Source organism: Passer montanus, unplaced genomic scaffold (genome assembly GCF_014805655.1).
Source record: "Passer montanus isolate IOZ18808 unplaced genomic scaffold, ASM1480565v1 scaffold16, whole genome shotgun sequence".
Classification (NCBI taxonomy): Eukaryota; Metazoa; Chordata; class Aves; order Passeriformes; family Passeridae; genus Passer; species Passer montanus.
In genome coordinates this window covers 10,541,124-10,565,178 of record NW_024363160.1, presented here as the reverse complement: position 1 = coordinate 10,565,178, position 24,055 = coordinate 10,541,124, and the positions used below count along the sequence as shown (strand labels likewise).

The following is a 24,055-nucleotide window of genomic DNA, read 5'->3' as shown; positions in this document are numbered from 1 at the left end:
TTGCCTGCTCAAGTGTCCCTTGCCAGAATAATGAAGTTTATATTCATTAAATCCAGTGGACAGAAAATTGTTTTCTCCAGGGCAGCCCCAGCTTTATTGTGTGTTTTGATGGATCTTTAAAACCCTTCGGTGAGTACTAAATGCCCTGGGGAGCTGTGATTCAGGTGTGAGTGGACAAGGACTGAAGAACAGGGTTAAGTGATCGCCAGAGCTGGTGTCAGTGGCACTGAGGAAGTGAAAGTTTTTGGTAAACAAACAGGAAGGGGATGGGCAGGAGAAAGAGGAAATCCTCTATTGGATGTTCTGTGTTCGACTTGTTCAAAATACATTGCAAGAGTCATTTGAATGTGCCATTGTGATGTAGCAGAATGTGCAAATGGGATTCAAAGTACATTTTTGTAACTCTGGACTTACCATTGCAAAAGATATGCTGAACTCTGTAAAGGCTGGGGGGAAGCATTGCAGCCTGTGAGGGGTGTTGGAAAACCTGCCTTTTAAGCAACTCTTCTGCTGGATTGCTGGTGTGGCAATTTGTCCTCCTTTCTCTGTCCAGCTATACTTGCACTGGCTTCAAGACAGATTGCAGCAGCTGTCATGGCACCAGTGGAGAACCACCAAGTCATTCATCCTGAGGTTAATTCTAAGCCCATTTCTCTTGGGATGTAGATGGCCTGATTGATGGCAGGCAGTAGACAGCAGTGCTCCCACTATGCCTGACCAGGAGAGCTTGCCTCTTCTCAAAATCTCCTGCTAAATTTCCTTGGGAGCAGTTCTCCTCCCTCTGCCATAATGCGTACCAGTGTTTCCAAAAAAGTCCTTGACCCACACTGCTTCAAATGTCTTCATTAGTAATGATGTGCTGTTTGTTTGAGGCTTTTGCTCCCCAATTTCCTGGAAATTGTTTCATTTGAATGAACATGTTTCAGTCTTTACCCTGATGTAGGAGTACTCCCTACCATGATTTCCTTTTTTTCTTCTCCCATCATTCTTTTTTTTATGCCAACATCAATCTGCTGTTTCGTTGTTTCCAGTCTTCAGGACTGTCAGTGTTATAAACTCTTTATTTCATCTCTTGATTTAGATGTCTGCAGTAAATTTTCTTTTCCCTTTCTGGAAGAGTAAGCCTTATCACCTTTGATAATCCAATTGTCATTTGTAAACTACTTGCCAGGGAATACTCATCCAGAAATACGTACCCCCATGTACCCCCAGCCTGTTGAAGAGATGTGGAGTACCAACCTGGCAGGACTGACATGGTCTTCAAAGTATTTTAAGGTTGTGCCTTGTTTAAGCGCAACTTCGTATTTCTGTAGATTTCTGTAGGCGGTCAGCAAGGACTCTTCTGTGTAGAGTACATTTTATGTGTATTTTATTGATCTTTAGAGACAGCTAACTGCTGTTCGACTCATCTGATTTAAAACTGTGACCTCAAACTGACTTAAAACAGGTTTCTGTTTTGAAAATGATCGGTGTGGATTGTCCCCTGCCACTTTGTCTGCCCTTCTTGTGATGCTGCTTTGACTTTCTCTGGTCAAGTTTCTTTTCTGTTGCATGCAGGTTTTTGTGTGCTGTGTAATGGCACATATAAAGTGTTTTTGAGCCAGCATTGACCCTCCTTGTAAACACTTCTGGTTCAGGAAAGTAGAGCATAGTTTTATCAGCATGCGTGCTGGCCTGTGGAGAAGAAATCAAGTCTTGGTATTGTGGAGATGTAGTGCTGAGACAACAGCTCTTTCTCCAGGATTGATGTTCTGTGCTCATTGGTGTTGGTGTGCCCCATACACTGACCCCACACAAAGTGAAACTTAAGAAATTTAGCTTTGAGAAGACAGTGCAAGTTTAGAAGAACCTAGTTCAATGGAGCTGGCAGCATCAGAAAAGAGTTTTGGTGGAGTGAGCAAGTGGGAGAAGAGTGCTTCAGGTAAAATACTTCTGCTCTTAATAGAGCATTTAAGCAAGGCTACAAGTGTCAAAAATGCATCTGAGTAGCTCATTCAAATAATATGTATTGGACTAAGTGTGGATTGAGGGAAAGGTCCTTTTCCCTACTCTTGCAATAAAAGCAGGTGGCTTGTATGGTATGACACAGGGAAGTAATTTCTCTTCGGAGCACAGAATACATAGGTTTGTTACATGTTCTGTATCTTGTCATACTGATTGAGAGTTTATGCTTTCCTAGGGACTATAATTGTCTCTACCCAATTAGTTATTGTCCTTTGAATTCTTATTTGATTGTTTTTTCTCTTTGTGTCTTTTTGCTTCTGCAGCCTTCCTGCTTAATTTGTTTCTCAGTATCAACCCCAGTTCTGATTTCTTAAGGTTTTTGGCCTCCCTCCTACCTACACCTTTTCTCATATGGTTTGTGTTGTCCTGAGGTCTTCCCATGCATGGCCAAACAATGAAGAAGTCTCACCATTGTTAAAGCATCTTCTTTGCACGACACTTAATACTTTGGAATGAAAACGAAAGCTGTGGACTCATTACTGTTCTCCTGAAACAAACTTGGATACCCATTGTGGACACTGATTTGGTTTTAGTTCTTGCTTTGGAAGTTAGCTGCATGGGCTCGGAGTGCTGAAGTCACATTTAAACTCTGGGGCTTGTGCACAATCTAAGGCAGTTTTTCAAAGGATGGCATAATCACATGTCCTGCCTGTGAGCTGTATACTCTTGAGTTATGTGGAGTTACAAAGGGTATAAACTATAATTAAAGTTTATACCCTTTGCAATAATAGTGCTGTGAAATTCTTGCAGTCTGCTGTATGAATGTGAAAATAATCATTGTCGTGGTCCTCCAGTTGACCGTGAGTATAAATCTGCCAGAGTTATTGTGAGTGCTGGCCTATTTTTTGAGGTCTGTGTGCTGTCCTTTGTGCAGAAAGTCCTGGTGTGAGTCTCCTGAAGTCTGTCAAGCTCCTGCAGTCTGTGTGCTGTCACTTGCAGGATCAGAGCCTGGTTCAGTGAAACTTGCTATGGTTGTAACTGCTGGGTCTTCATCTGCTATCAACTGACCATTAAGCAGGACTAGAAACAACAGAAAATACTAAGTGCTGCACAGTCCAGTGGTGGTATATTGTGAATACCAAAATGTTAGTTGTTTTTAGAGTGAGAAAACAATAAATTTCAAGGCAAAGTTAAAATAGTAGCAGGGGTCAAATTATTAATCAGTTTTGAAAATAAAATAAATTAGCATATTGAGCAAATTCAACGTGCTTCTTTAAATCAGTCTCCAAGTCAGATCTTCTGTTTAGTATAGAATAATTTCTCTCAAATAGAAAAGAACTTTAACCAAGTTAATATACTTGCATAGCTGCTGCCCTGGTAATGTGGGAAACTGTTCATTCTTGCCCTTGAGAAAGATCATCTGCAAAGACACACCTGTGTATAAAATTGGAGCACTCCAGTTCTTCCTTAGAACCTTTGAAGCAGGAACAGCCAAGTGAACTGTCACACCAGGTATTTACAATCTTTCCTTCAAAGACAGCTTTCCAAATTGTCTTTCTGACTCCTTTATGGAAATAGAAAGCAAATAAAATATTCTAATTTTGGTTAACTTTAGAGAAACTTCTTATTCGTGCTCATGTGTGTATTAAATGTGAAAAATATGCTTAGAAACTTGGGTGTGAATTCTTATTGATGTTCATTCAGTGACATATTTTCTTCTGTGAGGTATTTCCTTTTACACTCTTACTGCCACTCCAGCTTGAGCATGTAGTTTCACAAGACTTCAGTTAGAGAGTGCTTCCCTCTTTACTTGACAAGCTTTCAGACCCAAACTGGTGAAATTTTGCAGCCCCTCAGGATATGTTTGGTAGACTTAAGAGAAATTGTATCTATTAAAGATAAATAATCTTAAGAGACTTGTGTCTATTAAAAAAACTCTTCTGATTTCAAGGACTTGATCTAAAAACCTCCCCAAATTGCCAGTCATAGCTCTTTTAATAGAGCTCTTTTGATTCTATTTATCATGTTTGCAGCAAACTGTTAGTTCAGATGATACCCTTTGGTGCTACACCACCAATTGTGATAAATTACAACAGTTACTTAACAGTTTACTAGCTGGACGAAAAATCAACTGTTGCATTCCTGGTTTAGATTCATGCCCTTGAAGGAATATAATAACACAGAGTTTAAAGTTAAGTAAAATAATTGAGATAGAAACAGGCTTCTGCGAAGTGCCAGAACCTGGAGGATGTTTGTATACCCTTGGAGTTAAGGGAGATTCTGCTACTTAACATCTGTGAGAACAAGACAAGGTGGTTCCTTCTGTGGATACTGTAACAGTTGGTGCTGAATGCTGGTCTAGTATCCCTGCAAAGATTAAACAGCAAAAAATGTCATTTCTGCCATGTAATTTAGTGGCAGCACATTTGACGCTGTTTTGTTTTTTCGTTTTTCTTTTTTTTGAGAGCTCTTGCAGTTTCCTCTTGCAACTTGAGCAAACTTGTCCAATGTTTGCAAACTTTCAGGAGGAACTGTACTTTGAGTGTTAGCTCACGTCAGCATAAATGATTTAACCCCAAATCTTTATATGAGCATAAAATTAATTCTTGAATCCATATTACATATCCCAGTACAATGTCCTCTGTTTCAGGAGAGTTCTGTGTTTATCTAGTGCTGTACAGCTAATGAAACACAATACAGTCTGCAGGAAGAGTAACTTTTTTTTTACAATTTAAATGTATGCTGGTGTTTGAAGATAGCATGAAAAAAAATCTGTTTCTCTTTTGTGAAATTCAGTGCTCAAGACATAATATGATGCTATTTTACAAGACTGCTATGTTTTAGTTGCAAGCTTAGTCATGAGTACATATCAGCATTCAAACATGGAGGTGACAGCAGATAAAGAAGCCTTCTGATCAATGAAGCAGAATTGTAAATTCAGCATGGGGCAAAGTAATATTAGTTACACAATAGGAAGGCTGTTACAGTTAGGATCCATTGACACAGAAGTCATTCTGCCCTGATTTAGCCATAACTGTCATAATGCATAGTGAAAGAGGATTGTAGAATGCATGAAACCAGGTAAGGTTTATAAAAATTTATTTATACCCTGTGGATATAGAATTTGAAAGAAAAAAGCTAATATGCACTTATGTTCTGTTCCCCATTTCTCTATTATTGAACACACTGAAAACAGAAGATAAACCCAAAGTATACTTTCTATGAGACCACCCTCAAAACCTTCATCAGGTCTTGCTGGCTGTGAATTTGCTGTCCTCCAGCATGTTTATTGATGTGATGGGGGACTTGGACAGACTGGATTGATGGCTTGAGGTCAGTTGCATGAGGTTCAACAAGACCAAACAGTGGGTGCTGCCTTGGGTTTCAACAACCCCACACAGCACTACAGGCTGGGGGCAGAGTGGCTGGAAAGTGGCTTGGCAGAAAAGGACCTCGGAGTGCTGGTCAGCAGCCAGCTGAACATGAGCCAGCCAGGTGGCCAAGAAGGACAGTGGCATCCTGGGCTGTAGCAGCAGGAGCAGGGCAGGGATTGACCCCTGTACTCAGTGCTGGTGAGGCCACACCTCAAATCCTGCGTTCGGTTTTAGGACCATCTTTACAAGAAGGAGATTGAGGTTCTGGAATGAGTCCAGAGAAGGGCAGCGGAGCTGGTGAAGGGTCTGGAGCACAAAGTCCTATGAGGAGTGGCTGAGGGAGCTGTGGCTGTTTAGCCTGGAGAAAAGGTCTCAGAGGAGACTGTATCACTCTCTGCAATGCCCTGAAAGGTGGTTGTGTGCAGGCAGGCTTTGATCTCTTCTTCCAAACAGCAAGCGACAGGACATGAGGAAATTGCTTCAAGTTGTGCCAGGGGAAATTTAGATTGGATATTAGGAAAAATCTCTTAACTGACAGTGTGGCCAGGCTGCCCAGGGCAGTGGTAGGATCTCCATCCCTTGAAAGCATTCAAAATGTCTCTCTAAATGTGGCAGTTGAGGACGTAGTTTGGATGTGATGATCTTAGAGGTCTTTTCCTACCTTAACAAGTCTATAATTTTATGTTGTGGTGATTTCATGATGTTCATGATCTTTGCATTCTGTTTACAATGCAACAATGGGTTTGAATTACAGGCACACTTCAAAGCAAGAGATCACATCTGCAAAATGATCTTTATTGCCAACAACATATTAACTACTTGAAGGCCACCTTCATAAATAGCTATCCTCTCCCCTTAGTCGTAGTAGCTATTAATAATTTGAGTGTTAGCTCACGTCACTGCTTCAACAAGAGTCTCATCAATCCATTTGTCCAGGCACGTGGAGGTTGAGCATTAAGCTGCCTTGAAGGTGACAAAGGTTTCAAGTATCAGCTGCCACCTGCAAATATACCTTCCTTTGCACCTTCTGGAGAGGTCAGAGTAACAAATTCCAGCTGAGGAGCTCATTAGAGTGCAGCCTGGTGATGATTCCCCAAACTCATTGTAAGTTAGCAAGTTGCTCACTTTGTTCCTTGCTGTCTTCTGAGGCTCAGTGAAAACAGGGAGAAGCTCTCATTTCTCTTCCATGTGTCACATTGTAAATGCAGGCATGGGGCACTGCACAGTAATATGCAGATGATTTGTCTGGCTGTGCCTTTGCTTTCCAATACATCTTAAAGTCAACACCTGAGTAAAGCCACTGGGCATGAACCAGGCCTTTTGGACTCACAGAGAAGCTGTGGTTGCACATCTATCAACTGCACCTTGTTTTGGGAGGCAAAGTGTTTGTCTGTGAAAGAGAAGGGGAGGATAAATAGCTGGGTAAGTACTGTTGGGAGTGAAGAAGGATAGTTCCCAGATGTGTGTTCTCCAAAGAAACTGTGTGAAACTTGTCCTATCCTTCCATCATGTCACTTGTAAGGAGGATGAAGACCTTTGGGCTACTCCTGGACCTCACTCCAACACCTTTTTTTTATGGGTAGTTTCTCATTTTCCTATACCACAATTATTGCTCTGATCACTGAAAAGGAGTGGAGAAGGATCCTTATCCTAGTGGCAGATGTAGACATACATAGTAACATACATACATAAAGTGCAGAGCAAAGACAGACTACTGAAAATTCAGCACACTGCCATTGTTGGCCAAAATCATCAATTTAAAGCTGAAAAAAACCAGTATGTGAGTCATAGATACACTCAACTTGGAAAGTAGATGTTGACCTTGGGGTTTGCTAGCTGGATTGGGACGCTTCCTAATAGTTAGGAAGAATGTTGATCCTTTTCAGTGTAGTGGTTTGGCAAGTTTTCATTTGGAAATGGAGATTTGGTTATAGGAAGCTGCTGTTTGTCATTACTTAGAGTTTTTACCAGTCAAGAAAATGACATTTTTACTTATAGCTTGCATTACACTTTAAAGTCTTTAAAGTATTTTGGGAAACTTTGCTTTAAGTTGGTTAACATGTTGGCACAGCTTTTCTGTTCCATGTCATATGATCCTTTTGAAGAATTTGATAGAAGTATTTATTCTGTTATGTCAAATTAAGATGTTATTTGACCTTTTCCCCTATCTTCAAAAGATATAGTACAGTGGAAAAAAGTTGAGGAAATGGAAGATGTGGTTGCCTGAGGGCTGGCAAAGTGAATTAATTCATTGTTGATATTGATTCAAAATTCTGGAGGATGCAGTTGAGGCAAATGATTGTAATAAAATGAAGCAAGTATTATAAGGTCAGAAAACAGATGTTATTTTAATGTTTAAAATGGTTTAAAATTAGTGCCAAAAATACTGACTAAATGAATCTGGAATATTTTCATAATATATAAAGTCTATTATGCAATGTTAGCAAAATTACAATCTTCTGTGGATTAACTTTCTTGTGTTTTGGTTGGGTTTTTTTTTTTCTTCAAGTCAATAAACTAGGATCAGTAGTTTGTACAAATTCCACTTCAGTGTGATGTTTTGTTTCAGGATTTTATTTTTCATCCTTCTGAAAGCATTATAACATCTTTATACTACGACAGTGACATTATTTTCAGTGTTTCTTGCTGATTTTTATTTACTTTAATGTGTTTTGTTTGTTTTTTTCAACGACTGCCAAAATTCTTGCTTGAAAGCAAGATTTTAACTAATCTAGACAAAACTGTAGTGAATTTTCAGAAAAATGGAAGATTTTTTTTCCTGGCCAAAGCTTCCCACCCCTGTTAGAGCTACTTTTCATGTCATCAGCTATGATGATATTTATTTTATGTGTCATTTATGAGCTCCAGCAAAGAGTGTGTATTTTAGCCAAGCACTGAATAAAGTTACTCTCTCCCTGGACACTTAAAGGCAAGACAGGCAAAGGCTGGAAAGTGCCATTTGAATATAGAAAAGTGTTTACTTTGATAGAATTAGTTTTACCAAAGCACTCCTTCCTATTGGAAGTTTGAGGTGTGATAACTTAAGTCACTTATTTGCCATTTAGCATAGCAATATGTTAGTTCATATTGGTTAATGAATCACTAAAAAGCCTCATCTAGTAAGAAAAAAAAATTTAAATGGGGAGTATAGGGAAAAAAGATTGATGATGATATGATATGATTATTATATTATATTATATTATATTATATTATATTATATTATATTATATTATATTATATTGCTGCTCAGAACAGGTCTGCCTTTTCCAGAAGCACATCAATACAGCATCGGTATGGCAACTTCAGATATTTTATCTCACCTAAAGTTTTCATTCTTATGTCATCTGTTGGGGGATTTTTGCTGTATGACTCCTCTGTCTTATGAAGACTGAGAAGTCTGAAGGCTGAGAGAGCTGGGGTTGTCCAGCCCGGAGAAGAGAAGGCTGTGTGGTGAGAATTTCATTGAGGACAGTACCTAAGTACTTGGTAGAGGGTTCAGGGAAGGTGTCTGCCAACCCAGACTGGTTTAGTTGGACTGAGATATTTGTGCATGTATGTTGGGAATCAGGGCTCGGAAAAGGAGAGACAGAAATACTGGTATAGGGCTCAAAACTGAAAATTGCAGAGGAAGTAGAAATATGATAGATGTATGAGTGCAGTAGGAATGCAGGTGTTTGGGACCATGAAGGGTGGTACTTTCTGTAACTGATGTAGGAAAGCTTAAAAACAATAAGCTAGAATGGACAAAGTAGAAATTGTTTTGGTCTCAATTGCTAAGGAAGGAATTGTGAAAGAAGCAGAAGAGGGGGAAGTGCAGCAGACAGGAACCACTGCCAGTCTCTTAGCAGCACCACTTTCTGTTTCTTGGTGTTACATTAGCATTACACTGAGACTTTAAAAAAGTACTTTCATTTGCAATGAAAAAATATGAGGTCCCTTGTGATATTAAGAGGCATTAGAAACACACAGGTGGCTGAGAATATTGTGCACAACAAATAGCCTGGGAAAAATAATGGGGAGAAATTTAATATCAGTATGTAAAATAATGCCACAGAAGATAGGAAAGTCTGCTGTGACAATAGTTTGTAATTTTGAAAAGTGATGCAAACCTGGATGTCTTATTGAATGGCCATATGATGATGAACAGCCAATGTGATGAAAGTGTGAAAATCATAAATTAATTTCTTGGATTTATTGCGTGATGTGTTTCAGTAGATGGAAGAAATAGTAATATTATTTTCTTCAAGACATTGCTGAAAATCATCTTGAAACATCTGGGCAGCTCCAACCTCCTGTACTTAAGGGGGATGGGTTCAAAGTGAAACAGATGTGGAGAAGGGCTGCTAGGATAACCAGTGGAAGTGGAAAAAACTGAGAGCATTTGGTCTTTAAAGTCTAGAAAACAGGCTGAAAAAGATGTGACTTCTTCCTAATCTCCCAAGAGGATGAAGGGCTAAATGCCATTATTGTCTCCAAAACATTTTTAAGACTGGGACTTACGTGACAGCTTCTAAGCCAAGCGGAGTGAGATTCTGAAAAATTTCAGCAATAATATTTTGTTCTTCCCCACCATCACCCATTAATCTCTCTAAAAATGAAGCATGGAAAACTTGCTTCTGAGCTTGTGCCACATAATTGTGCTGCCTAGAACAGATTTGCCTTTCCCAGGGAGTATTTTGTAGTCCTTTGCTCTAATCATGGTTGATAAACTAGATAGCAGTGTTGTCTTGCTGTGACAGACACGCACCCCTGGAAAATTTGAGGGATTGACTTAAGTGAGACCAGGTATGAGGAAATTTTAAAGTAACATGCTTGTTGCATACTTTTTCACCACAGTAATGTTGGTTACACTGGGGATTAACTTCTCTTCTTGACCTGTTTATATAGACATTTATGTCAAAATATTATTTTAACTTTGTCTCACCTTTTTCCACAAATAAGATTGAAGCAGTTAAAAGAATTCCCCCATTATTTTTTCATTTTCTTTTAAATGCTGGCAGCTGGGCTATGGCTTCTCACAACTGAGGAGCAGTGGGAGTCTACAGAGGGCAAGTCTGTCATAGCCGTGCACTGAGTAGATTCAGGTTATCCATGCTCCTTTCCAAAAGCATTGCAGGGAGCACATGGTGATTTGTGCCCCTGTGTGTCTGCCCATACGTATCATACAAGGCATGAATTCCATTTGGGAGACACAGAGATGGGGCGATCCAGACCTACAGAAATAAGCTAAATTTAACGAGATGTTAAAATACATGCAACAAGGATTGACTGAGGCAAACAGAACCATTTTAGCAGAAAGGCAATGGAGGAAGAAACTGCCTAAGTTCCCCTAGTTAGCTGCCAGTGCAAAAACAAGATGTAGGAAGTGAAACAAGCTCAAAATGAAAGCTGAAAGATTTCTGCATTTGCATGAGTCTAATTTGATGAAAGTTAACAGACAGTCAGGATTTACAGTAAAATTTAAATGTGTATCTATAGATAATATTATATCTCATTAAATTAATGTATAAGCTATAGGTATATATGTGGTGAATTGCAGGTATAAGAATAAGGCTGAACAAGCTTAAATCTAACAACTTCTGAGACTGGCAAGGAACAGAAAATTACTTCTCTTCAGTTGCTCTCCAGTTGATTTTTTCATATTGCTCCTAATCACAGATAATTATTTTTGTCACTTTTATTCTCACTGTGGTCTAGTGGCAAATCTTCACTGGCACAAATATGTGTAGACCAGTACTCATAAGCCATTGCTGAGCTTTACCACCTCTAGTTAAATTCCTGCTCTGTATTCCTTGGCAGTTGCTTTGCCATGTAATGATGGATCAGAAATGAACCCAGGTTTCCCAGAAATAGTCCTCCTCATAGTTCCAATAACAGAGATAAAGGAGATCCTTGCAACGCTTGGGTAGCACAGATGATGTGGAAGCAGATCAATATAAAGTGAAAGAAAGCACTGAAGATTAAGGTAAATGAAGTTCTTACATTTAAGATTTTAAATTTTTTTTCCCATAGAATTATAAATTTGAGCAGTTGATTGAAGTGACATAGAATGTTGGATGAGCTCTGAGACAGCAGGTTTTTGTGTCTTTGAGCAGAGCAGGCTTACAATTCTTCCTCCCCAGCAGTTTCAATCTAAGTTGATCACTCTGAGTTTTGAGGCACTTCTGCCTTGACCTTGAGGGAAATGCACAGGAGTTCAGGAGATCTGATGAAGGCATTGCTGTGTTACCTCTGACTATAACTTGTGAAGTAGCAGCAAACCAACTGGCTTTCAAGGCCAGAATGAAGCACCTAAAACAGAAGAGGGCAATGGTATTGTTTTCAAATTTTGGAAGAGGTATTAAAAATAAAACTATTTACTCCTCTGCTCTCTAAACCCCCTTTAAAGCTCCAGGTGTGAAACCAGTTGGGATTTTCTATACAGATGTAAACAGTTGCTTCCTGCTCTTTGATTCAGAAGTTTAAATGTAAAGCAATGTCCAAGACTCAGAGTAAGTTGGGGGTTTTTATTTTTTTCCCATATTCTTACGCATGAGAAATTTGTGATTTAAAGGAAGAGTTTATTCTTCGTGCTCAATTGAATACAAATTTATTTTATGCACCTCTTAAAATGCATTTTTATATATCTTTTAAAACCCTAAGCCACGTAGGTGTTTTGATACATGATTACTGACCTTTTCAACAGGTATTTATTGAATAAAATACATACTTTGATAAAGGAGAGCTTGTATGCTTAGTATTGTAGTTCTAATTATTTTTAAAGTTACTTTATTATTGGAAAAGCTGAAGTATAATCTATGGAGATTTGAGAATCATTTCCATGAAGACATGACTTTGATCAAGAAAAGACCAGGCATGTCAAGTGGGTTTTTTAGGAAATAACTTCTAATATGCACCAGATATGCTGTATGTAACAAAATCACAAGGAAGAGAATGATTATAAACACAAAATGAAAAATGACACCCCCTTTGTAGATTATACAAGGGGTAAGCACTGGGATGAAATGAAACCCCAAATGCTGCTGATGGGGCTTGGATAGGTGATGGTCACATGAAACTTGGCTGCTTGCAGTAGGAAGTATTGTGTCTTTAGACACATTGTTGGAAGTAGAAAAGGCATATAAAGCAGTTCTATTTTGGGGACAGACAGCAGATATTAACCCTGGCAGTATGCTGCGTTTGTTTCTGACTTCCACTCTTCCCAAACCATTTTGGAATGAAGACCCAAGTGCTGTAGTAACAAGATGAGATAGGGGATTCAGAGAGAAAATTCAAGGCAAAAGTAGACATCAAAATCAGTATCTTGGAAAAACCCTCTGCAGAGGTTCTGTGTGATAGCTCTTATGGATACCCCTGTGGCTTTTTGAAGGGTGCCTGAACCTAGATTATTGTCACCTTGCTGCAGCTGTTAACCTAAGTACCTTGTGTTTACCTTTTAGCCATGAACTACAGTATGCTCTTCATTAAAAGAGAAGCTGTTACTTTTTTAGATATCTATTTATAAAGATTAACAGCTATGTAAAATAGAATTTCTTTTAATTCAGTGTTTGTCTTTCATGTCTAGAAGTGTGGACAGAACAATAAATGAAAAGCATGAATAGGAAGTAGTGTCTCCTGTATTGCAGAACTGTTGGAATGGGAAACATCTGTGTAGGGACTGGCAGCATTTTCTCTGATGTATGGATTATTTTTATCTCTGATAAAGAATAATGGAGTTTGGTTTGTAAGGATGCAGGGCTCTCTGTATTGCTCTTTGCTTACTGTTTTCTCTTTCTCTGTGCACAAAACACTTCCTTGTGACACAGCAACAGAGTGCTGGGGAAATAAACATTTACAGCAAGTAAAATGTTTTATTTATTTATACACTTCTCCCTGCACTGGTGCTTTAGTTAGGTCAGGATGCCACTCCTGAAGCAGTTGCCCACATGCTGAGCTGTAATCTGTGTCCTGGAGCAGAACTGGAGTGCAAGAAGGGGGCTGCTTTGGGAGAATGCAGTGTGAGGCTCAGCTTTAGGTAAACCCCTGTTGTACTAGATGTTCAGTCCTTGGGGCTGTACTGGAGTGAAAGGGGCAAGAACCCCCTTGAACCAGCTGTGGGCTTCAGCACCCACTGTTGGGACTTTTTGCTCATGTAGAACCAGCTGAGTCCTGTGGGGACTGTGGACTTTCACCTCTGTGAGGAAAAGAACCCAGAAAAAACAGTGCCTCATGATGAGGCTCAGGATCTTCTCTTTGTTTGAAGCCATCACAAGGGTCGTCTCACAAACTGACTTCACTCATCTCACATGACATCAAGTAAACTTCTGTGTGATTTCAAAGCACTTCTACATAGTTATTACTGATGAGATCTTACTGTCATGAACAAATGCCAACCTTGAGCTTAACACAGCCTCACAGCAGATTTAACTGACAGCTGTTCATGTGCTTGCAGATGCAGAAAAAAATCTGAGTAAAAAATGCTTTTCTCTGAGTTTACAGTGACACTGGGCATGCTGCAGTCTCTAAAGATGTGCTCAGCTTTCTTACAGGAATACAGAAAGGGAGTTTTGGCTGGCAACTTAGATCAAATTACTTCATGCCCTCCACTTCAGCTGTTTGTTCTGTACAAGCAGAACTATTCAAGAGCAGAAAGGTTAGCACTTAAGTGGATATATACCTAATCTTGCAGATACAGCAAGTAATTAAACACTGGCCTTCCTGATGTCCAGGGTGAGTTTGCAAACACCAGTCTGCCTGTGGGTGTACAGAAATTTCCTATGAACCATTAATGACAGAACAAGAGTCATCTACATCCCCACAGTTATAAATAAATAAAATAAATTTTAAAATCCTTCTCAGTATTGCAAAGCAACTAGTATGCAACCCACATGTAGCTGAGCATTACAAAAATTAAAGCATTAAAATTAAGCATTAAAGATGTTTGCTTCTGAGGAAAGCTCCTGCATGAAGATGTGCTCCAGTGCTTTCAAATAAGGGTGGGAACGCAGAAAGGTTGACAGTCAAGAAGAGGAAACTTTTATTTTCTGCCTGGACAAGGCCAATTGATTTTCTGTAGGATTCTTTTTATTTTTATTTCCAAAGAATAGAAGAAGGGGAGCAGTGGATTCTAATGCTGCTTTAAAACAGGATCACAGATCACTGCTGAATCTTAAGGACATCCAAGACGTGTTGGGAATAGGTGACAGATAATTTGCAGAAATGGTAGGAGAGGAAGTATCCTTCTGTCATATTTAGAAGAAAACACTTTGCCTGTGGGTAGGACAGTGCATTGTGTCATTATGTAGTGCTTCCTCAATGGCAGGATGGGACATTAAATAAAGGTGAAGGTGGAAGTTGAGACTTTCCATGTGAGACTGCTTGTTGCCTTGGTTTATTTTTGTAATCAGTTAGGATTGTGATTATCATAGGTATTGTTACAGAAGTAACAAATGAACCGAGTCCAGTCTGGTTAATTTTTGCAGTTGCTGTCCCATTGATACAGTTGTGTCTGCCAATGGACACTTCTGCTATTACTCTACCTGTTCACTACCATGAACCTTTTCTATCCTAGAGATGAAGGTAAAAGTGGGATGAGAGTCTTGCAATGTGCTTTAGCTTCTCCAGCTGTGTTTGTTTACTTGAGCCTGTATTTGCACCGAGCTCTTATTTTAGGTTTTGCATTGTTCTTCAAAGAACTGGCTTTAAAGATTAATTAGTGCGGGGGGGAGTGAGACTGTGTGCCTGCAAGGGAAAATGTGACTGTGAACCTAGCATTAGAGCACTGACCTGAAAGAAGGGAGAGAGGAAGGAAGGAGAGGGTTGAAAAGCATTCATAGTGGATTCTTTGAAGAGTAAGTATAATTACTCTCCTCGGAGGGAGGATTGTAGAGATAATGTTATATATATATTTGCTGGAGTACTACATAATTGTATCACGGGATTAGCAGTCAGGTTCCAGTCATGCAGATGCCAACAGCTGTATCTCATCTGATTTAGCATGGATGCACATCCTGAGAGAAGAATTAGCCTTCTAAATTATACTGAAAAAGAAATCCTTGTGTGGTGATTTGCCATCGCTGGCACACACATTGGCTATTTTAGGCTGCTGTAACGTGCCTGTGTGAACAAGGAGATGCATTGCTCAAGGTCACAGTAGAAGCACGTCTGCCATGGAGCTGGGACTGCACAAGTCATCAGCCTCATGTGAGACAGGGATTTGAATCAAACACAGCTCCCTGCTAGACTGGCATCTGCAAAATGAAGTGGGGAGATACAGGCGTTGCTGCTTCCAATTGCACTTCTCAGGATTTGCACAGGAATTTTTTCCTATATCTTCCAAAAGTCTCTTCTTTAAAATATACAGATAAAAGTTATCCCTGAAATAATTGCATTTTTGTTATATCTATTCCAAAGCTCAGAGAAGTATCAGAAAGATATAAGGGGTTTGGGCAGGGAAAAGTAGACTGGGAAGAAAACATCAATAATCTGAAGAAATGGTAAATAATTATTTATTTCATCTGTGGCTTGAGATGAGGTAATTTCTTTCCTTTGCAACAGAAAAGTGCTATCAGTGTGTGGGCCTAACCTTCGGTTGTTTTTCCCTTGAACTATTTTGTATGACAAAGAAGCACATTTTTACTATGTAGCTCAGATGATTTCATGGGAAAGGGCTTGGTTTATGGCACAATGATTTTGTTTAACATCTTTTTTATTTCAACAGGAAATATGGGGTGTATAAAATCAAAAAGGAAAGAGAATCAGCATGGAGATGGGCTAGATTTCAAGAATCAACCAGTACGTAAAACTGAACGAACTATTTATGTGAGGGATCCAACGTCCAATAAACAGCAAAGGCCAGTAAGTAGATAGTCTCAGGAGAGAATTCCTGTAGCAAGAACAAAGCATGACTGGCATAACTTAAATTTCAATCCAAAGCATATGCATGGAAAAATTCAAATTGTGTGCAGTTCACCCTCAATGAATAAGAACCTAGAGGAATAAAAATTAAAACATGGTGGTTTGTGACTTTATGTTTGTCATAGTTTTCTGCGTAAAAAAAGTAACTTAGCAATTCTTGAGTAGATATAACTATGTAGAAGAATGCTAGATGACATTAGAATACCTGAAGTAGTTTAGATCCATTTTTTAAAGCATTGGTATTGGATTTTTAATAGCTACGGGATCTAGGTGTTGGTTATTCCATTAAAAGGCTGAAGTAATCATGGGTGATTCTTTACCAGCTCTAGTTAGCTTTACTTACTGAAGGCCACTGCTTGGCCTTGCCTGAGGTGTGTGGGTAGGGTTGGGAGGGTGCAGTGGTGCTGGGAGCAGCACTGTGCAGGAGGAACAGGCCAACGTGTTCCATGTGTGCTGCCTGGCAGTGGAAGGAGGAGTGCTGGGATGGGGAATTCTGCTGGGTACCAAGTGGGTTTGCTAATTTGCAGCATGACTGGTACCTTTTTTTTCCCCCACCTTCTCTGCTGTGCTGAGGAAACTGTGTCCTGACTGCCCGTGTTCAGGGACCTGCTCTCTGCAGGTGTGAATGGCTCCCTGCTCTCCTCTCTCCCCAGCTGACACAGTGAACTCTGTGTGCTCTCAGCTGATGAACACACATCACAAACTACCTTTTTTTAAAATTACTCTTTTTTTTCCCTTGCACAGTCTTAGTGGCTTAACCATGCTTGTAGTTCTTTAGCATGACAGCTACACAGTAATAATTGTCCTGCTTAAGTGCCCTACCTAAAGCCTCTTCAGGAGAAGTCCCAAAGCTGTGAACTTCTTCCCCACAGCTTGTGCCACACCTTCACAAGGTCTGAGCTGCTCAGTTTAAAATCTAGGGGGACTTACTATATTTTTATATTGTCATACAAATAATATATGTTTTTATAGATAATACATGTAGATAATTTTGAAGAATGGTGTAGAAAAATCTGAGCAATTCCTTTTAAGACATATGAGATGATACCAAAGCAACTGTATAATATGTAATGATAATTTAAGATCATCACAAAGATCTAAAACTGCTTAATTAAGGACATATTTTATTGTAGGCAAATCCAGAGGCACAGCTCTTACCAGGACAGAGGTTTGTCAGTCAAGGTATGTTTCTATGGAAATCTCACAGCTGTGTGCTGTGCCCATGTCAGCCTGCAAAGTGATGTGAATGTGCCTTTGTCTTTCTGCTTTTGTAGATGCAGAGGAGCAGGGAGTCATTGTGGTAGCTTTGTATCCCTATGATGGCATTCATGAAGAGGACTTGTCCTTCAAAAAAGGAGAAAAACTGAAAGTTATTGAAGAGTAAGTATGGCAATATTGGTTGTATTGCAGATTTTCTTTGGACTCATCTAATTCCCTCTACAATGTGTTAATATCCTGCTTGTACCACAGGTGTATGAATGATAAGTGAGCTCTCTTACATGTGGTAGTACAAATGCTTTATGGAGTTATTCGAGGTTGGATGGGACTCTGACAAACCTGCTGCAGTGGAAGGTGTTCCTGCCCATGACAGGGATGATCTTTTAGGTCCCTTCTAACCCAACCCATTTTTGAGTCTACAGGTACTTGGCAGCTGGCCTCAGTAACAGTGACCACACATTGATCCAGGGGAGCCAGTGGCTTCTCAGGGCACTTGACCTCAGAGGAAAGGTTGTGCTTCTCTCTCCAGACTGGGCAAAGCTCTCAGCAGACTAGAACCTAAATTACAATTTATCATTTTCCTTTCCTGTGAGTACTACTGGGTTTGTTTTTCAGATCTGGAGAATGGTGGAGGGCAAAATCTCTCACGACAAGAAAAGAAGGTTTCATTCCCAGCAACTATGTAGCAAAAGTAAACACCCTGGAAACAGAAGAGTAAGTTCTCCCAGTCTCCAAATTCTGGCAAACTTCTTCACCTTAATGGTGTATCCTTTGTGGGTGGTTCTAATTCTTTGAAATACTTTTCAGATGGTTCTTCAAAGACATAACCCGAAAAGATGCTGAAAGACAGCTCCTGGCTCCTGGAAATGGTCCTGGAGCTTTCCTTATCAGAGAAAGTGAAACATTAAAAGGTAGGTTTTGGGGTGGTACTTTGGAATTGATATAGAGAGAAAAAAATGCAGTCAGTCTACACAAAAATTGGCATTGGGTGTGGAGTAGTTTCAGTGCATCCTATTGTGTGAATTTTCTGGAGTTCTCTAGGAGTGAGAAGAATAAGAAAATTACCAGAAAAGGTGAGAAGAGAGTTGTAGGCTAACACCCAAAGCTGAGATAAGGGGGAAAAAAAAAATGTTAGTGTGTGCTTACACTGACAAGATGCAGGAATGAATGAAGTGACATCTTTTCTCTTCTTAATGTTTCTGACTCCTTTATTGAAAGGCATGTACATGTAATAGTAAAATAGTAACTGCTTCATTCTATAGTCTTCCATTATTGGGTCTGTATCCATTGGTACAAGTTTAAAATTGTAATTAGTGCATAATGAGGGTTTTCACTTCTACAGTGTAGAGGAATTGTTTTCAGAAAGCTTTTTAGTAAAATTTTGGCCATAAACAGAGTGCTTTGTGCTGAAAAGCTTAGTGAAGTCTCCAGGCTCTTCAGCTTTGAGAAGAGTAGGGGAAGTTCTGGCCCAGCCTGTGGACTCTGACTGTAAGTGTGGATGGATATTTGACCTGGATGCTATAACACTGCATCCTCCAGAGGAAGACGTGAAGCCTTTTAGCAGGCCATGCCTCTGTACTCCACAGGGTAGCTTTTTTGGCTCTAATACTGCAGATTCTTGACTAGGTATCATCTGTAATGGGCCCATATCATTGTGCCTTCAGATGAAGACTCCTAAATGAAGTTCTCAAAAGAAGTCTCCTAAATTCTACATAGGGTACTGAGAGTATGGGAAAGTACCCCCCAGAATCACTGGCTATGTGTGTGAGGAGAGATAAGGGGGTGAGATCTTTTATCCTTTGAAAATGGGCAAGAATTGTACAAGTAGAAGAAACAAAGAGTGCTGTAGCTAAAGGTAGATGCTCTCCTACCTCAATTTAAATCCCAGATGATGTTAGGCTCCCTAAGTCTGCCTAGGAATCAAGAGATCTGCTCTCCCTCCTCTGTGCCTGAAGCCATCTCCAAACTATCCTTTTGCTAGTTATCAGCCAGCATGTTCCTTTTTCAAAATGCTGATCTCCAGATTTCAGCTTCTGCCTGAGCAGGGTGACAGGCCCGGTCCAATTTAAATCCCAGATGATGTTAGGTTCCTAGGGCTGCCTAGGGATCAACAGATCTGCTCTCCCTCCCCTATGCCTGAAGCCATCTCCAAACTATCCGTTTGCTAGTTGACAACCAGCATGTTCCTTTTTCAAAATGCTGATCTCCAGATTTCAGCTTCTGCCTGAGCAGGGTGACAGGCCCGGTCTTGCTCTCCCAGCCACTTCTACTCAAGCTGGGGGACTTCCTGCAAAACTGGGCACAGAATGTGGAGCTGCCTGGAATATGGAACCAGTAAGTTTGTTGAATAAGATTGAAAAAGAAAGTGTGACCGTAAGCATTTTGGTGACCAGTTCAGGGTTGGTTTTTTACCAACTTCCTCCTGTGGATTGCAAAATGCTTTTTGAGGAAATAAGGGAGCAAAAAGAAAAGCAGACAAGTTGGTGATTTTCTTAGGCTCAACTGTGCATGTGTGGACTGTAGATTTTTGCTGTCTGTTAATGAGTGTTCCTTCTTTATCCACAGGCAGCTATTCTCTCTCCATACGAGACTACGATCCGGAGCATGGCGATGTTATTAAGCACTACAAAATCAGGAGCCTAGACAATGGAGGATTTTACATCTCTCCAAGAATAACTTTCCCTAACATCAATGATATGATCAAACATTATCAAAGTAAGTTAAATCATTTAGTGAATTACTTATTAGCATGCAGCAATTATTTCCAATGAAGGAAAAAGAAATAGTTTCTTCTTTTGTTTCAAAGCTTTTTCTTTTTCTCTTTTTTTTAGCCCTAAATATGTTGGGCATGCATGATATCAAAGATAAAGTAAAACTAATTAGAACCCAAGTATTGTTGTTACCATAACCAGATCTTGTTCTGTGGCATACCATTGTGAGATGAAGACTAGCTTTATAACACAATTCATCAAACTTAGGGTGATGTGAAACTATAATGAGAATTACCTGCATTGTGAATAATATTTTATTTGAGAGTAAATTGTTATTCATAATTATCAGAAATACATATAGACTGGTGAATGTTGTCTTGTACCTAATGCTGAGTGTGAAATTTGTTTTATTTTTCCTGTAAATGTGATTGTTTAGTTATTTATTTTTAAAGGAAGAAATATTCCATATACTTCAAAGAAATAAAATTACACCCACATAGAATGTGTACATTTATTTAAAAAAAGAAAATATGAGGAGAGGAAGGGACAAGTCTATCCATGTTTTAACTGCAAAACTGACTTCTCATTCTGCATAACCTACTACTGAATAGCTCCAAAATTCAGGGGTTTTTGAATCTTGTACCTGGAAAAAAAGACAGGACACTAAAATATAGTAAAATCACATAGTAGTTTTTCAAAGCCATTCTGAGGACTTGGCCATGAAATTTTTCTGAGTAGTTAGATATGTTTGCTAGCTGTTCAGCACAGCTGGAAAACCTGAGAATTATTCAACATTCATATAAAAGTTATAGCTGGTCAGAGTCTGGAGAAAAAATAATGTTGACCTACTTATGCTTGCATGCACATCTGTCTGAAAATATGTTGCAAGAAAATTTAATGACAAATTCAGAATACAGATCCCAACCCTGACTGCAATGTGCATCTTAACCAACATAGTGTCAGGAATAAGATCTGATACTGTATTTACTTGGTGCAAATTGTACTAAAACCCCTTAATAATCTGACAGTAACCAGATGCATGTGGTACTTTTTTATTAAATTTGTCTCTGAATGCGAAATTTCAGATGAGAGGCGCTTAAACTTCTGTGAAAGCACCAGAAAGGCTACATTTTCATCATAGCATCTGGTTATTTTGAACATTATTGTGGGCTGGCTAGTGCAAGTAAGCAATGTTTGTCTCAAGTCATGCGGCACAGGAGTGTGATGTATTTTGTATTTGCTTTTTTCTTTGAAAACCAGGGCAATCAGATGGCTTGTGCAGAAAGTTGGAAAAAGCTTGTATTAGTCCCAAACCTCAAAAGCCATGGGATAAAGATGCATGGGAAATTCCACGGGAATCGATTAAATTAGTGAAGAAACTTGGGGCTGGTCAGTTTGGAGAAGTCTGGATGGGTAAGTTTATTCTTTTGAAACAAGTATTTAATTCTGAAAGAAGTGTCTTTTCAGAGTCATTCAAAAAACATAGTGGACATAAAGCTGATCCTGTATACTTGTAAAACAGCAGAATCAGGCCCAGAATATACCTTCTTGTGAGGAGAGACGGCTTGTAAAAGGGGGTAGATAACCTGACAAGGAAGTGGAACAAATCCTTTTGGTGTCTTTTAAAGGAAAAAATATAGTGAGTAAGCGCTGTAATTTAGAAGGTCAAAGACAATAGAGTCTTTTGTTATGTTTTGAGGCAGAAATACAAGATCATAAGTAACATGTGGCTCCTGAAGCTCAAAACCGATGAGCCTTTCAGAACTTTGTTTCAAATCAGAAAGTGCTAAAGAACATGAAAGAGAAAGAAACAATGTCTTTTAGTGAATTGTGGTTAGAGATATCATAGTCCATTTGTGAAGAAGATGCCTCCTGCATGGTACTGCCATTCTGGGTGAAAAAAAGGGAACAGACTTAACCCAAGAGTGTTGTCTGCCAGTGTGCTGTTCAGAAGGCAGGTGATTTTATGCAGTAAGAAGACTAGAGATTGAACAGCCCATACCTTGACTCATCAGGCAAGACCCCAATAATAAAACTGTCATAAGACTTACAAGTTGTAAACATTAATATATACCCAGCAGAAAATGATAGCATTAATTATTATAACCCAAATAACCTGCTTTGTTGGCTTACAAGCAGTATTTCCTCAGCCTTAGTGACTTCCTATTGACAAGGGGCTATGCCCAGTGTCACATTCTGTGAAAATGGTTTAATCATCTTGCTTTGGAAGTGCTGCCTATTCTGACATCAGAATATTCTTTTGGCTTCCTCATTGTGTGTTCTGTGTACTATTCATTGCTTACACACTTTTTGCCAATTAGCATCTTATTTGAGGTAAACTATATCTTCTTCCCAAAGTCTTCATTAAGATGCTTTTTCAGGCCAAGTCATTCACTTTGCCTTTCCCCAAATCTGTTTTTTGGGGTGTTGTGTTTAAATAGGAATATATTAGTTTTAGTTATAATAAAAAATCAGAATATGGTGATGATGATCATTATTAATTTTAAGACCTAAAGGTTCTCTAGGCAGAGCATTTTTGAGCAACTTAAAAGTGTATCCCAAAGCTGGCTAGAATTCACAAAGCTATGAAGGGGTCTGTGATAATCCATGGGAGTGTGTCACTTTGATGGGAATGTCATTGCTTTGAAGAGATGCTCTCATTTAGAAAAGCAAAGCACTCAAACAGTGCTGTTTGAGTGGCAGATTAAACACACCCAACTACAGTGTCAATCAGAAAACTCTAATTGAGTCTCAGGTGCAATCTTTTGGTATAAATCATGTAAAAAGTGCAAGCAACACGTCTCTAATGTAATATAGCCAAATTCAGCCTGTTATCCGCCTTCACAGGAAGAGGCTTTAAGAAACCCTCTAGCTATGATATACATGAATGACAATTTAGATACTAGTCAGGACAAGTGTCAACTATTGTGCAGTTATTTCTGCCTAATAAACCAGGGCAACAAATGTTTAACTTACACTGAAACACTGTGGAAGACTTTCTGGTAGGAACTAATCACCTACTTGAAAATGCAGATCATTTTGGGAAGTGACTACTTCTGCACATACAGAAAAGAATAAAACTTTAAAAGGGTGTTTCTGCTTCAAGATGCTTCCTCTTGTTTTTGTCTTTTTTTTTTTTTAACATCTAAACTGGGCCTGAACCCTATGTCTGAATTGCTGCACTGTGAGAAAAACTAATGTACTGTGAAAGCAATTGCTGCATTTCCTCTTCTTTGCTTTCTTTCTGAAGCGAAAGAAGATGATTTGCATGGCACAGATCCTCTCAAATCAGGAGCATGGTTAATCTTAGAACCAAGGAAGTTCAAGATGGAAAAGTATATTAGGTCAGCTGTGTGGTGCAGGATGTCAGCAAACACTGTGTATTGTAATGATCACCCAGGGAGTATGTAGAGGTACTGAGCAATAATCTGGTTGCTGTGCTCTCCTGATTTGAGAGCTGGCTCTTACACTGCCTCCTCACAGAGAACAAACATTTTTTCAGCCATTGTATGAATTAGAAATATTGTTCCACGGTTTAATTACTAAATGAATTTCTTCTTGATAAAGGATGCTCAGAATTGTGGTTTCAGAGGGAACAGTGTCCCACCCAGAGGAATTGTGCTTTTGAGTAAAGAAAGATGTAGAGCTACTGGACAAAATCCCACAAGGAGCCACAAAGATGATGAGGGGACGGGAGCACCTCTCTTTTGAGGGAAGGCTTAGGGGGATCCTGTCATGTTTGTAAATATCTGAAAGAGGCATGCAAGGTGGATGGAGCCAGGCTGTTCTCGGTGGTGCCCAGTGACAGGGCCAGGGACAACGGGCACAAACTGGAACACAGGAGGTTCCTGCCAAACACTCACTGTGTGAGTGACCAAGCGCTGGCACAGGTTGCCCAGAGAGGTTGAGGTG

The 24,055-nt window shown here is 39.4% G+C and overlaps 1 protein-coding gene across 6 annotated transcripts in view; it reads left to right on the top strand.

The window, feature by feature from the left end:
* LYN (LYN proto-oncogene, Src family tyrosine kinase) overlaps positions 1 to 24,055 on the top strand; it is a 49,353-nt gene that overhangs the window by 4,512 nt on the left and 20,786 nt on the right. For 2 of the 6 annotated variants that reach the window (XM_039702921.1, XM_039702922.1), the window contains exons 2-8: positions 16,018 to 16,154; positions 17,348 to 17,396; positions 17,489 to 17,594; positions 18,048 to 18,146; positions 18,240 to 18,343; positions 19,998 to 20,147; positions 21,404 to 21,556. In XM_039702921.1, the coding sequence (XP_039558855.1) occupies positions 16,023 to 16,154; positions 17,348 to 17,396; positions 17,489 to 17,594; positions 18,048 to 18,146; positions 18,240 to 18,343; positions 19,998 to 20,147; positions 21,404 to 21,556 (793 nt within the window). In that variant the 5' untranslated portion in view covers positions 16,018 to 16,022. Of the gene's footprint in view, positions 1 to 14,434; positions 14,504 to 16,017; positions 16,155 to 17,347; positions 17,397 to 17,488; positions 17,595 to 18,047; positions 18,147 to 18,239; positions 18,344 to 19,997; positions 20,148 to 21,403; positions 21,557 to 24,055 lie in introns of those variants that run through there. The other 4 variants (XM_039702924.1, XM_039702926.1, XM_039702923.1 and 1 more) reach the window with 3 other exon arrangements.